Below are 15000 nucleotides of genomic sequence, written 5' to 3' on the forward strand. Positions count from 1 at the left end.
CGCTTGTAGTTTTCTAGTGCTGATCATTGTTATAACCTGACCCTGTAACCCGCACTCGTCAACCCCACTCACCTTTGCATACTTTACCATCTCCATGGTATCCTTTGGAACAACTACAACGATACGAGCCCACCGTGTTTATACACGTGGCTTTCTTGTGGCAATCGTGAACGCCCTCTTCGCATTCATCATAATCAACACAAAACATCCCATCGCCTCGGAAACCGCGATCGCACCCGTGGCAGTCATACGCGCCTGGACTGTTGACACAGCGCGAATCTAAACCGCACCTGTTAGTCCCATCTAGACATTCGTCGATATCTGACAAAAAAGAAATCGTAAAAATAAACTATGTGAGTAATACACAAGAATTCTCTCCGATGGCAGAAGTAATCTAGATATTGCCCAGTTCAACCCTGGATTTATCTGAATTGAAATTTGTGATACAAGGGAATTATTCAAGCGTAGACAAGACACGCCTTGCCAAAGGGTCGTCAAAATGAATCTTCTGCAACACGATCGATGCTTGAGGGATCTTTACTTAGTACTCCTTCGATTCACATGCAAATATGCCAATCAACACTTTTTAGTTTTTAACGCCAGTATTCATGGCGATGACATTAAAATCCGCTGATAACAAAAGGCAGTGTGGCCCTTTGACCCAATCTCGTGCGCATTGATTTAACTCTTTCACCGCCGAGGGCTTCCCCATTGACGAGTAAAATCGTCTGGCGTTAGGCAGACTGAGAGTAAAATCTATAAGTGTCAATTTGCATTTATGGCGGTGAAAGGGTTAACAACTATTGATCGAACTTAGAGGAAGTCATAGTTGAATTGCAGAATTAATATAGTTATGAAAGTAGCAATAAGGACACGCTGGTTCCTCTTCCCTTTTGCCGAACTGAAGTTATTTTTGAAACAGCATCCCTTTCCTTGCACTTACCATTGCAAGTTTCTCCGACGTGAAATGACCAAATTCGAGGTTATGTGGAGCACGTGAGCACACGACGATAGATCTTCGATTTTTTTCTCCTAACAGTCATGCCGTTCACAGTAATTTTATTTCTGGAATATTGGTACACAGGACGACTTCTCCCAATCGCGAAATGATTTCAACGACGCTGATTTAAAATTACAGATGACATCTTCTGGGACGTCGTCGTCGTCCACGCTTAGGCTCCCTAATGCGCAGTCACTTGACGTCGGTAGTTTCATGGGCTTCCGACTGCCACTGGTCAATAGGAGCAAAAGACTTAAGACCCCTCCCAATGACAGTGCCCGTTTTGAGGGTCTTTACAGCTATGGCTACATAGATCAGATGAAAGTTATAAAGGGAGGTTCAGACGTTGGACGTTATAGTAAATCACTCTTGATCTCAGCTCCAGCTATGAAGCCGCGTACTGATCAATTAAACAACGCCTTTAATTCGGGACTCATCGCTTGTATTTTTCTAGTGCTGCTCATCTTTATAACCTGACCCTGTAACCTGCACTCGTCAAACCCACTCACCTTTGCATACTTTGCCATCTCCATGGTATCCTTTGGAACAACTACAACGATACGAGCCCTCTGTGTTGATGCACGTGGCTTTCTTGTGGCAATCGTGAACGCCCTCTTCGCACTCATCATAATCAGTACAAGACATCCCGTCGCCTCGGAAACCGCGATTGCACCAGCAGTCATACGAGCCTGGATTGTTGACACAGCGTGAATTTAAACTGCACCTGTTGGGCCCATCTTGACATTCGTCGATGTCTGACGAAGGTAAATCGTAAAAATAAACTTTGTGAGTTGTACATAGAGGATATTATGTGGCCGCGCGGAGATCGCTTCTCGTGTTGAAAAACATTTCACTCGTTCGCTGTGCTCATGCACTCGTGAAATATTTTTCAAAACTCGAAGAGAATCTCGAAGCGGTTATTTAATGTTCTGTTTATCATATTAACAGCAATGAAATACCAAACCATTTCAATTTAATATTTTTTGTAGTCCTAACGTAGAACAACGGCGAGATTTATTATGTAACCATAGCAACGGTGATCTTTTAACGCGTGAAGATATGTTATTTTCACACCTGAACATGTCATGTTTTCGCTGCTCGAAAGCTCACCTCATTATCATAAGGGAATTCTCTCCGATGGCAAGAGTTACTTAGATATTGCTCAGTTCAAGCCTGGTTTTATCTGAATTGCATTTCGAAGTTTCGAACTACGAAAAAATTTTACAAGCGTGGACGAGACACGCCTCGCCAAAGGGTCGCCAGATCGGGAATCTACTGCAACGTGATCGATGAATGAGGGGTCTTTCGTTACTGGGCCTTTGATTCACATGCAAACATACCAATCAACCTTTTTCTCATTTTTACCGCCAGCAATTGTATTCGCGGTGGTGACATTAAAATCTGCTAATAACAAAAAGCAGTGTGGCCCTATGACCCAATTCTCTTCACATTAGTCCCTCTTCCCTTTTGTACCGAACTGAAGTTATTTTTCAAACGGCATCCCTTTCCTTGCACTTACCACTACACATTTTTCCATCTCCTCTATATCCTGTGTTGCAAAAGCAACTATGCAAGCCTTGATAGTTATGGCAGGTTGCATGGGCGTGACAGCCGTGGGTGCCTCTCTGGCACTCGTTAACATCAGTGCACAACCACCCATTGCCTTCAAATCCCTTGCGACACGTGCAATTGAATCCACCAACGCTGTTTGTGCAGGATGCATGCAGACTGCAATTATGGATTTCCAACTTGCATTCTTCCACATCTTTACAAGTCCACCCATTGCCTTCGAAACCATGGCGGCATTTGCAATGATACGACCCGATAACGTTTTTGCATTCAGCAAACTGACTGCAGCCATGGATGCCCACCTTGCATTCGTCCACATCTTTGCATAGCGAGCCATCTCCTTGAAAACCATGATTGCAGGTGCAGTTATGAGACCCGACGGTATTTGTACAAGTAGCATGCTTATTGCAATTGTGGGTTCCTTTCTTGCATTCGTCCACATCCGTGCAAGTCCACCCGTTTCCTTGAAAACCACCGTGGCATGTACAGTTATAAGCACCAATTCCATTTGTGCAGTAGGCATACCCACTGCAGTTGTGGATTCCTTCCTTGCACTCGTCAACGTCCATGCATGTCCTGGCGTCTCCTTGAAATCCACGATTGCAAGTGCAATTATGCGACCCTACGGTATTTGTACAGATGGCATGCTTACTGCAATTGTGGGTTCCCTTCTTGCATTCATCCACATCTGTGCAGGCCCACCCATTTCCTTGAAAACCACCGAGGCATGTACAGTTATAATCACCAACACTGTTAGTACAATAGGCATGCTGACTGCAATTGTGGATTCCCTCCTTGCACTCGTCCACGTCTTTGCATACCCAGCCATCTCCTTCAAATCCACGATTGCAAGTGCAGTTATGAGACCCGATGGTATTTGTACAAGTAGCATGCTTACTGCAATTGTGGGTTCCCTCCTTGCATTCGTCCACATCGGTGCATGTCCACCCGTTTCCGCGAAAACCACCGTGGCATGTACAGTTATAAGCACCAATTCTATTTGTACAGTAGCCATACCCACTGCAGTTGTGGATTCCCTCCTCGCACTCATCCACATCTTTGCATACCCAGCCATCTCCTTGAAATCCACGATTGCAAGTGCAGTTATGAGACCCGACCGTATTTGTACAGATGGCATGCTTACTGCAATTGTGGGTTCCCTTCTTGCATTCATCTATATCCGTGCAGGTCCACCCATTTCCTTGAAAACCACGATTGCAGGTGCAGCCATGAGACCCGATGGTATTTGCACAGATGGCATGCTCACTGCAATTGTGGGTTCCTTCGTTGCATTCATGCACATCTTTGCAAACCCATCCGTCGCCTTGAAATCCATTAAGGCAGGTGCAATTGTATCCGCCATTAATGTTGCTGCAAAATGCATGTTTACTGCACTGATGCGTTTTGGCCTTGCATTCGTTAATGTCTTCACATGTCCTCCCATCCCCTTGGAAACCAGAAAAACATGTACACTCGTGGGCACCTATGGCGTTGTTGCAGTAAGCATGCTGACTGCAGTTGTGAGAGTTATCTTTGCATTCATCGACATCGGTACATATTTCACCATCGCCCTGAAATCCTTTCAGGCAGTTGCAGTTGAACGAGCCTATAGTGTTATTGCAGGATGCATTTACACTGCAATTATGGATCCTAAGACTGCATTCATCGATGTCTTTGCAACCTTGTCCACTTCTCTTGTATCCAGGAAGACAGCTACACTTGTGAGAACCATTGGTATTAATACATACACTGTTGGAAGGGCAAGAATTCAGTTCTTCTGAGAGACACTCGTTTAGATCTAAAAACAAAAAATTACCTCACTATTAATAATTATTGATAAGCGTAAACGATTTTAGTCTAGTCAAAAACATTTTTCACTCTGGTTTATAGCAAAACGTAAAGATGAAATATGGGGTTACATACACAGTGATAATGAAATTTTCCCATTTAGAACCACGTTCTATTAAAAAAGGGTTTTCATTGAAGAGGTCAAATCTGCACTACTACCCACTAACATGAAAATAAGAATTTTCCACTTGAATACAATATTGACCGAATTTGCAAACAATCAATATAGAACATTAAATCTTTGTGCCAGAAAATACCGTAAACGGCCACTTCTACGCTTTCCCATGCTTTTAAGCCCCACCCCTCGTTATAAGGGAATCAATTGTTTACATTTTGCTCACAGAAGGCATCAACGTATGCCTATTTGGGTAAACCTATTTGGGTAAGCTTGTGAGCAGAGCGAAGAGTTGCGCAGACACGATAGGTTTGCAAATGGGCAGTGAAATATCAAGGTCCTTAGAAGAGCCCTATAGTCCATGGGCCAGGCCATCCCAGATGTACCACTCAGAGGGACCACCTGGGAGTGATTACAAAAAGTTGTCTTGTATATTTTACGAGCTAAAATATCACAAAAATTCGCTTCTGCATGAAAACGAGGCTTGTTTTACCAGATATATTTAAAATATTTAGCCGGACCAAAAATAACTTTTACACCGACATTCAAACCATGGCAAAACATGGATCATTTTATGTTAGCCAGATTTCAATTTCCCTCTTAAAAAGGGAAAGAAAAAGTGAAATTAATGGTTCCCTTATAGTTTGCAATGCACTTTGGGGAAAGTCAAGATGGTGGCCTTAATGGCAAGTGAGTACATTAACATATTAATTGATTGTCATTTTTTTTTTAAATTGAAATCTGGTCAAAACTACAGAACGTTATACACAAATAGTCACATAAGTAAACAATAAGCATTCTGATGGAGTGTTGGGGATAATTGAAACAACAATGTGTAAACTTAAAGTCATTCGAGATGTGCATGAATTCGGTGATACGAGTTTGTAGTTGAACCGCTGTGATCATGAATCCTGTATTTTAACTTTTGAAATATTTTAAGCCTATAGTAATTTATTCTAAAACAAAAGAAAAAATATTCAATACCTAAGGGGCGAAACGAAGAACTCTGGAAAGTAATCGCGAAGCGTAACAAACGAGAAAGGAAAGAAAACGAATGCGTAGTCCACCGTTGTGAGGAAACTGGAGATTTGGCCCCTTGAAAAGACCTTGAGTCGTGGGAAACACTTCTAAATGCTTCAGTTATCTGTAACCAAGAGAAGATCGTTGATAAAACTCTAACAGAAGGATGGATACCCGCAGATCTCATATCGCAGGAAATGTCGCAGTATCTTTACCTTAAAGAGGGATCTACAAAAGCTGTCTCAGTCTGTTGTCCTAGTCGACAAGCAAGGTGGTACAAGTAGACGCAGATCTTCGATACGACAACCCGTTACCACGCAAAGTAGAGTCTATCAGCGAATTTGTATATTTTGTGGAAAGACCAAATATCATATCTACTCATTCACGCACTATCTCCGGCATGACAACGGTAACCTCTCAAAGCTCTGGATGTCCTATTTTGACATGGTGGAGACATTACTTGGTCTGTTAAATTGTGACCTTCACTTCTCATCTATCAGCGAAATTGTCCCATGCTGGTTCGCATATGATAACCTCAACTACGCCAGGTACTTATCCGCATATCTGTATGAAATGCCACATTTACCAAAAGGACACCAAAAAACCCTTGAAAACTTAAGATCTGAAGGATTTTCTGTTCAGGGCCCGGTTGTTCGAAAGCCGATTAGCTTAATCCAGGATTAGCGTAAACTATTGTTTCATGTTTTCAACTTTTTGGTGAAAGGTTGTTTTGCTTACTTTTGTTTTTCAAGATTGACTTTTTCTAATGTAAAGTTTTGCCAAATATCAACGTTGGACAGCATTTAGTAGTGGAGTAATAAACTCCTTGGTTAATTTTTAATCTGGGATTAGCGTTAATCGGCTTTTGAACAACCGGGCCCAGATAAGTAAAGATAACCCTGTCAGGAAAATACTGTTGATCAGACGTGTGAGACTGTCAACAAGGACACACAAACGTCAGGAGGAACCAAGGCCACATGCAGTGAGCCTAATGCAGTGAGCAAATAGGAGCAAAGATGACACAGTCGGTTAGTGCGCGGCCTTGGTGCAAGATGTTCTGAGTTCGATTCCCGGATCTCGCATCCTTGTTTCGACTTTTTTCCTTTCCGTGCTGCTAAGTAGCTTTCGATGCCCGTAAAACGGAGCACTGATGGAGAGGGGGAGTAAAATGAGTGCACTGTAGACCTCAGGTTTGTCAGTTGAATTACTGTTACGAATTATCGGCGTTAAATATGGTTGCTTTACTTTACTTCAAATTCTACTTGGTCGCAGAATATAAGAGCACTTTCCTCAGGCAACTCAAAGATATGTTGAATATAAGTATGTCGTCTTCCCAACGCACAGATTTACTGCCCACAAGAATCGTAAGGGATGAAACCGATGTGAAGTCCATAATATGGATTGTTCAAAACACTTGCCTCAACCACTTCAACCCAGATCTTCAAGACCTCGTCTGTCTCTCAACAGGAAAGGTTGTAACTCCTGACGTTGAGTATGACTTGCTACAAGCAAAAGGCCTACAAATTATTCCGAGAGAAACGACTTCAATCCAGTCCCCCTAAAGTCATGTTCCACGATACAACTAAACCTAAGCTGAAGATTTCACTCACCTGAACAAGAAGGTATCACTTAAAGCTGGTCGGAACCAAGAGGCAATTTTCAAAGCCAATAGAAGATTGTTTGCCCAAATGATTGTCATCGCAGAAAGCTGAAACTTACAGATGAGAGAAGTGTTACCCCATCCTCTCGGACCACTGCGACCACTGCCATGGTCATTGGCTACCCCAGATGGCTTGATGAGTAAGACAAGCAAAGCGCCCCTGGCAAAAGAACTCCAGAAAAATGTCCAAGCTGTAGATTCCATTCTCCAGCCCTCAGCATGTGTAAGTGATGAAATGGCCTTAGTCCAGCGTTTGAAAGGTGATGTGAAGACATTTTCTGCAGTTGCTGAAACTCTGCTTTGCAGAGTTCTAAGCAAAGGTGGATCCAGTGACAGAATCGATGTTGTCTTCGATGATTACGCCGAGCGAGACAAGACAGGCGAAGGATCAGGAAGCTAATACCGAAATATTCCAGCCGATCACAAGATTAAACAGTGGAGAAAATTCCTGTGTAGCTCAAAAAGCAAACAAGCATTCATAATTTTTGTAGCCAGCGAGTGGGAGAAAGACAAGTACATGGAGAAGCTATCAGGAAAGACACTGGTTGCCACGTGTAGCGCAACCAATCAGTGAGCTGGAATCAACTCAAGAGGGGGCTGATATCCAAGCCCTGTTGCACGCACTCCATGCAGCTAGATCGAGCTTTGCTTCAGTCGTTATAGTATCAGAAGACATCGATGTTTTGGGACTTCTTTTGGCTCTCAAGTGTTTTATTCCAAGGCTGCTGCCTACGAAAATTTTAAAGGGGCCCTCAGAGCTAAACGCTGAGAACTTAGGAGCCCAACATATGAAGTGAAAGGTGTTGCTGTGAAAAATTAAGGAGCCCAGAGCTATTCTTTGGGAGCCCCAGGCTACCGGGCTCCTGTTAGGCAACAGCCTTGTATTCCTTCCTCAATATTCATTAACTGTGGTTCGCAGACTAGAGTCAAGTACATAAAAGTCTCCAGAGTAGTCAGTGAAAGTATTGGAGCAAGTGTCTGCAGATCACTGCCGGGCTTTCATGCATTCTGTGGCTGTGACATGGTCAGTGCATTTGCCGTACGGGGAAAAGTAGCAGGGTATTGAATCGTGACACGAACTGCAGAATTTCAAGAAACGTTCTAGCAACTCGGTATGGAATGGAATCTGTCGGATCACCTGTACCGTCGTAACCTTCAGACGTTTACATGCGCCATGTATTGTAGTACCCTGGGAACAAGTGACATCAATGAGCTGCGATACAAGACTGTTCTGTTTAAAGAGAGGAGACATTGAATCCAATCAGCTACCACCGTGCAACGATACGCTTCGCAAGCACTCGCCACAAGCTAACTACCAGACTGCTGTCTGGAGACGAAGTTTGCAAAAATACCCAGACATTCCATCACCGGTAGGATCTAGCTGGTGCACCGAAGAGGGCAAGCTGGTTGTAGACTGGATGGGTGCTCAGGCGACTCCGCAAGCAGTCTTGGATCTACTATCTTGCCAGTGTAGGTCCTGCAAACTTCCACCCTGTTCCTGTATTGTCAATGGCCTGAGATGTACTGACTTGTGTCGCCTTCAAGATTGCCCGGTCAAACATGCCTGATCATGGCGATGATGATGTAGCTGTCGATGAGGATTACGATGAAGGTAAAGATAGCGATTGGTAAGAGTTTTGCGACCATTAGTAAGTATGAAATATACTTTTTATACACCCTTTCACAAAAAAGTGTATTAATTTTTATTTGATTCGCTAATATCAAATTCGCGTTGCGTTTCAAAGAATGTACTTCATTAAATGCACACAACAACTATTTGAGGTTGTCATGGCAACTGCTGACTGCTTTCAACATAACTCAGCTGTCATGTTCGTTTAAAATTTAACATTACTCTTCCTTTACATTTCAGTAAAAATGACACTTGAACAAATTTCACTGACATGAAAAGGGAAAAGTCTCCAGGGTGCTGTGTCTGGCACCAGAATTGCTGCAGAAGGATGAACCTTTTTGGAACTTGTTACTGGGTTGCCTATGGGCAAACCCAGTCGAGGTCTGCGTTTAGTTTGTTTGTTTTCTTTTTTTTCTTTTTTTTCTTTTTTTTAATTTTTTTTTTTTTTTTTTCCGTGTCGGTAAAAGTCTTGCCTGTCACTCCCCTGGTAAGTGGTGTCTTTGTGCATAGAGCCTTCTGCGCGTATTTTCTTAGGATCGAGAGGGTAGTGGAACTGCGTAGATTTCTCTGGTGGACACAGTAGAATCATTAACTTAGCCTGCAATGGCGTCGAAAGTCATGTAACGCGAATGGCATTTTAGTGGATCCTTAAACAAAATATACCCTTATGGAGCTCAATAATGGAACGTCAGTTGGATAAACTAGGCAGGAATCTCAAAAGCGACGAGTACTGGACTTCGACAACAATCTATCGCCCGTCGAGACGAAATCAAAGTGAGTTGTATTTACCTGAAGTACATGGTAATTTGACACGATTGAGTTTGTCTTCACGCACGCATTGAAATAGGAAGAGGTTTTCGCCTATAAGAGCAAATATGTTGTTTGTTTCAATAAATTTTTCGCTGGAAAAGGATTCTTTGGTATTTTCTGCCTTTGTGAATTATAATATCATGTTGGGTATTGAATTTTCGAGCTTAAGGTTGAAATGTGATGTGGGAGAAGTTTTTTAGTATTGCTCTGTAAGCAGGAAGGGTTCACAGGCCTGTTGGAAGCGTGCTTGAGTTTCAACAAAATGAGCCCCAAAATCAGTGAAAACTTGTGACGCAGATGAATAATAAAGTAGCTGCTATTTCCAAAATGATGGAATTACCTGGTGATAAATAACGTCGTACGCGTCTTGGAGAGTAAATTTTGACTTTGCATAAACAAGAGTTGGGCGATTGTGATCTTTGTTTTGACTTCGCTCATTTCATTGTCAAACTTTATAACACTTGACAGAAAAAGAAACTTACAAAAACCCGGTATCTTGCCATCATTTGACACAGATGCTTCACTGTTTGGCGAGTAAACATGCCGCGGTAACTTAATCACGGCGCCCGCTGAATTCCGGCCATGTCACTTTCGATTTTGCAATTTACTTCAACGTAGCAAAAATCTCCCAAAATGTTTGTCGCTGATCGTAACTTTTTATATTCTATATTCACGGTTCAAAATTAATGTTGTTTTGATGTCGTAAATATTTTATTCTCGATCGACCGTCCGGAAAACTTCCTTCTGCTCTTTCTGAAAACTGTGTATCAATAGTTATTTGCTTTTTCATCAATATTTGTTTTGCATAAAGCAAGCTAACAAGATCTGTACCTTGCTGAGTTCGCATTTGTTAGAGTTAATAGTATTTTCGGTCCGATGCTTCTGTTTTAAGAGGGGTAACATTATTTTGGTCTCCCATCCAAACACTAACCCCGCCCGGCAGGGCTTAACTTCAGTGAACTTTAGTATTAGAAAGCCATCAGATGCTCAGAGGGCACACTTGTGGTAAAACGAAGTTGTGAGGGAACTTGAAAATTATCAACATGTCAGCCCAGAAGCCAATGTTTCTCGCTTCTCTTTTATTTGTTATTCTTCAGAGACTGGAATGCTGTATTTCAATACCACACAATTCAGTGCCTTCTGATTTTCTGTAGCACGTACCACAGGCAACCCAGTGTATGCTTCACAGAAGCATCTCGTTAGCTTGACAATCCAAACGTGTGCTAAAGGAAAATGCCGAAGACTGTTTTTTTTAAATGACAACATAAACTGTTGATGTTACTTTCTTAAAAATTTGGAAGTAGAAAACTTTTTTGCAGTGATTCATATTTCAGTTACAGACTGAATGGCCATTTTCGTTGTCATGGCAACAAGAACATATTTTTTTACAGTTGTCATTGTTTCTTGATTGAATCCAGCATCATATTAAATTTGTCTTTAGTACAAAATGTCATTTAGAAAATGAATTGTACATTGAATATTCCTCAGAATTTGAGGTTGTGAAGCAGATTCAAGGCCATAAGACAGTTTTGAGTGACATCATTTGTCACATGATTAGAGCAAGCAAGCCATTCATAGAGGCTTGCCATCATACTTTAAAATAAACTTCACTTATTGTAGGTTTGAAAAATCTATGGTAGCACTGGTCCCTCGACACGGTACAAAAAACCCTATTTTGGGGGATCTTGGCCCATGAACGACAGTGGGACAACGTTAACCCACAAACCTCAGGGGCACCCAACGACCAATTTGTTGTAAAATGTATTATTATACCCTAGTTAATGAAAACAAATGTTATGAAGGCATTTTCAGGTGTTTTTCAGTGTTGCTGAGAAAACATTATCTGTTCCTTTTTCCCAGCAAGACACACAAGAAATTTCCCAGCCAGCTAGATAAAATTGGTTGGTTTCCCAGCCAGGAATTCCACGCGCTTTCAAATCCCTCGATCCGAAACGACCGAACAAAAGCGACACAACCGGGACAACACAGGTTTTTTCCGCAAGCGCAATCACTCTGACCATAAGTCGTATGTTTGTGACTACTCTCTGGGAGAGGGAAGGGGTTCTTTTTTGTTTTTTTTAGTCGTCCTCAGTCTTCAGAGTTCCTACAGCCAGCTCGGGTTGAAATGCTAGAAAAAGTCAGTAATTCCCAGGCAAAACCTCTATCAAAAACAAAATTTCCCAGCCAGCTCATCGAAACACCTGTATTTTTGCCAGCCAGCAAGATTCCTCTGGGGAACAGATAATGTGAGGAACAGATTCGTTGGGTGCCCCTGAAACCTGCCCAGTGAGCATTCCTGAAGGATTTAGGAGAAAAGAAAGCCTGAGAAACGGAATTTTTCGTTTTGCCTCGAGATAAATTAAACGACGGGACAGCTTATAAATCGAGGTGTGACTCATATGCGTTGCGTTCTATCCTTTTCCTCAATTCTCTCAAGTTTTTGGTCTTGTCCCATTTTTCAAAACACGTAACTTTGGCCTCAGGTGTTCTTTGCTACGAAACCCCAGAAATATTATCTCTAAGCAACACGTTTTCTCGGAAGGCCAGCGGCATGACATGGTTAGAAAACACTTACGCTTCCCATACCGTAACAAACGAGGCCATTTCCTTGAAAGCCACTGTTACAAAGACAGGTGTAATGATTCCGGCCGGTGGCTGTACAAACGGCATTGTCATCACACAGAGTTTTATTCATGCAGTCAACAAGGTCAACTTTGCTCCTCTTGTCCATTGGTCCACCTTTTATGGAAGGGTAAGGAAATAAGTATGTTATTTACTGTATTTTACAAAGCCATATTAAATATTGAGTAAGACCAGAATCCAAGAAAAGACAACAGATCCAGTCCATGAAAAAATCGAGCCCATTTGAATGAATTAAAATGCAGTTTCCCCAACCGGGAGTTTTTCTTGAAAAGCAATGTGAAATTGAAGGTAAATTGGCCACGGCTAAGCTGCATGATCATACACATAGCAAACAAAACTGAAAATGCTGAGCGAAGCATCTGTCGGAAGTTGTGTGTATGCTTCATTTAGCTTCAATGAGAGTCTAAATTTCGTATAAGAAACCAAGCTATTTGTTACTCACCATTGGAAGTAGTTGATTTACTTGGTAATGTCATTAAGAAAGAAAGCGAGACCGCTAAAATTACCACCAGAGCTAATCCTACGGCCACCGACATTTTGGGGTTGGATGAGACGGTCTTGAACAACCCACAGGGTAACTTCTTTATCAAAGGCCTGTTCCTCTTTGTTTCAATCATGATGGATTTTTGTAAAAATTAATAGTACTTGCAGAAATCGCAAAAGCTCTTAGTAACGTAGGTTATAACTCTCCGATTTTTCCTCACGCTGCTACTTTCATAGAAGCGTCTGCCGTCAACTACTTTCCAATTCTCGGAAAACTTCGGGAAAAATCCCTTCACTTTAAAATAGTTGTTACGTCATCATAAATGTGCCTCAACAAAAACAACTACAACTTCGAACTCAGGGGGGAGGGGGGCTGGATTAGCTGCTGCTACACTAATCTCAATAGGCAATTTCCGAGTTCACGTCTTCTTCCTCTTCAAAGCGAGTCTAAGTGCAAAGTTTTTATGATGGTAATTAGTTCAACTTTGCATGTGAATGAAAACTAATTTTCATAAGAAAAACTTCGCACTTAGACTCGCTTTGAAGAGGAGGCGGATATAAACTCGGAAAAGGCCTATAGACAATAACAGCACCAGGAAAAGGGGAATCTCGTTTATTGATGGACAAACCAAGAGTTGTATCGTTGTAGAGGAAATAAAGCGATTTCGTATAATTACATAAATGATTGATCATTGAGTAATAAAAATGGGCCATTTTCGAAATATCAAATCTTCAGCTTGATAGTGAGGCAGTGAGGACAAAAACAATAGCAACACGTTGGAATGAATGTGAAAAATATTTACCTATCATCCACTTTCCTTTGTCTTTGTCCTCAGTGCCTCACTATCAAGCTGAATTTTAATCTATCGAAAAAGGCCTGTTGTCTGGGCTGAATGGTTGCATTTGAGGTGATCACCTAAGCGCGTAACTATCGCATTTCTATACACGGTTATAATATTTAAACTGTGGTGGAGACGGACGCCGGGATAAGGGCTAACTTCAAATCAAGAGAATAAAGACAAAACCAACAGAAAGGTCTTGAAAAAATGTTGGTAACCGTTGTCTCATGCAGATGAGCAAATGAAACTGAAAATGCTGAGCGAAGCATCTGTCGGAAGTGGTGTGTATGCTTCATTTAGATTCAATGAGAGTCTGAAATTCATCTGAGAAAATAAGCTATGTTCTCACTCACCACTGGAAATAGTTGATTTACTCTGTAATGTCATAACTACAGAAAGAGAGCCCACTAAAATGACTACCACCACAGCTAATCCTACGGTCACCGACATTTTAAATTTGGGGTGGCAGGATGAGACGGTCTTGTACATGTACAATTTTTTCGTTCATGGTGGATTTTCTAAAATAGTGCTTGAATAAATCGTAAAAGCTCGTACTAACATAGGTTTGAACTCTCCGGTTATAGCTTTACGCTGCTACTTTTAAGAAGCGTCAACTACTTTAAATGACTTTAAATACAATTCTCGGAAACTTTAGGGAAAAACCCCTTCACTCAAAATAGTCATACGTCATTAAATGTGCCTCAACAAAAAACAACTACAACTTCGAACTCAGGCTCTCTCTTTTCCTTTTCAGTGTGACGACAATAGAGGAATCAGCCTCCACTTAATCGACAATAAACTAAGTTGGATAAACAATAAAATTGCATCAGGAAAAGGGCATCTCGTTTTGTGATGGATACACCGAGAATTATATCGAAATAGAAAAAATAAAGCGATTTAATGATGGCGTATTAAAAATAAAAATAAACAAGCAGGATTGACAAAGATACCGCCCAGTGGTTCTCGCATAATATATTTTTTGAATGGCTTACTGGCCCCCTGGGATTCATAATACCTAAAACCGCAGAACACCAGACATTCCAACCCCCTTTGAAGGAAAATAGTGAGTATCTTTTTTAGCGCCAAAGGCGCTCACACGAGCGCCTAAGGCGCGAGCCTGTAAGGGGATCTAGAGGAACCCCCCAGGAAATTTTGCAAATTTAGTTTCTCTCAAGTAGTATCTCCTGCATTTTGACATCATTTTTGTAGTATTCTATAAGGTCCTTATTTTTGCCACTGGAGTCTCGGCCATTCTTGTCCGTTTTGGAGCTGCTAAGGGACCGTTCATTATTTATCGGGGGAGGAGGGGGGGGGGGGGGGACAGGGTGAAAAATTCCTTTTTTTATCAAGACCCCCCTAAATAAAGCAAAAAAATTTTTAGAA

At 41.7% G+C, this 15000-nt stretch overlaps 1 protein-coding gene across 2 annotated transcripts in view; it reads right to left on the reverse strand.

Moving 5' to 3' along the window:
* Positions 1 to 14019, reverse strand: part of LOC138007685 (fibrillin-1-like) — a 17308-nt gene extending 3289 nt beyond the window's left edge. Inside the window, exons 1-5 of one of the 2 annotated variants that reach the window (XM_068854735.1) lie at positions 13971 to 14019; positions 12239 to 12391; positions 2520 to 4367; positions 1510 to 1755; positions 73 to 321 (exon numbers count right to left, since the gene is read on the reverse strand). In XM_068854735.1, the coding sequence (XP_068710836.1) occupies positions 73 to 321; positions 1510 to 1755; positions 2520 to 4367; positions 12239 to 12391; positions 13971 to 14004 (2530 nt within the window). In that variant the 5' untranslated portion in view covers positions 14005 to 14019. Of the gene's footprint in view, positions 1 to 72; positions 322 to 1509; positions 1756 to 2519; positions 4368 to 12238; positions 12392 to 12737; positions 13043 to 13970 lie in introns of those variants that run through there. The other variant, XM_068854734.1, reaches the window with a different exon arrangement.
* Positions 14020 to 15000: the final 981 nt, after the last annotated feature.

This window comes from Montipora foliosa, chromosome 6, assembly GCF_036669935.1.
Source record: "Montipora foliosa isolate CH-2021 chromosome 6, ASM3666993v2, whole genome shotgun sequence".
Taxonomy (NCBI): domain Eukaryota; kingdom Metazoa; phylum Cnidaria; class Anthozoa; order Scleractinia; family Acroporidae; genus Montipora; species Montipora foliosa.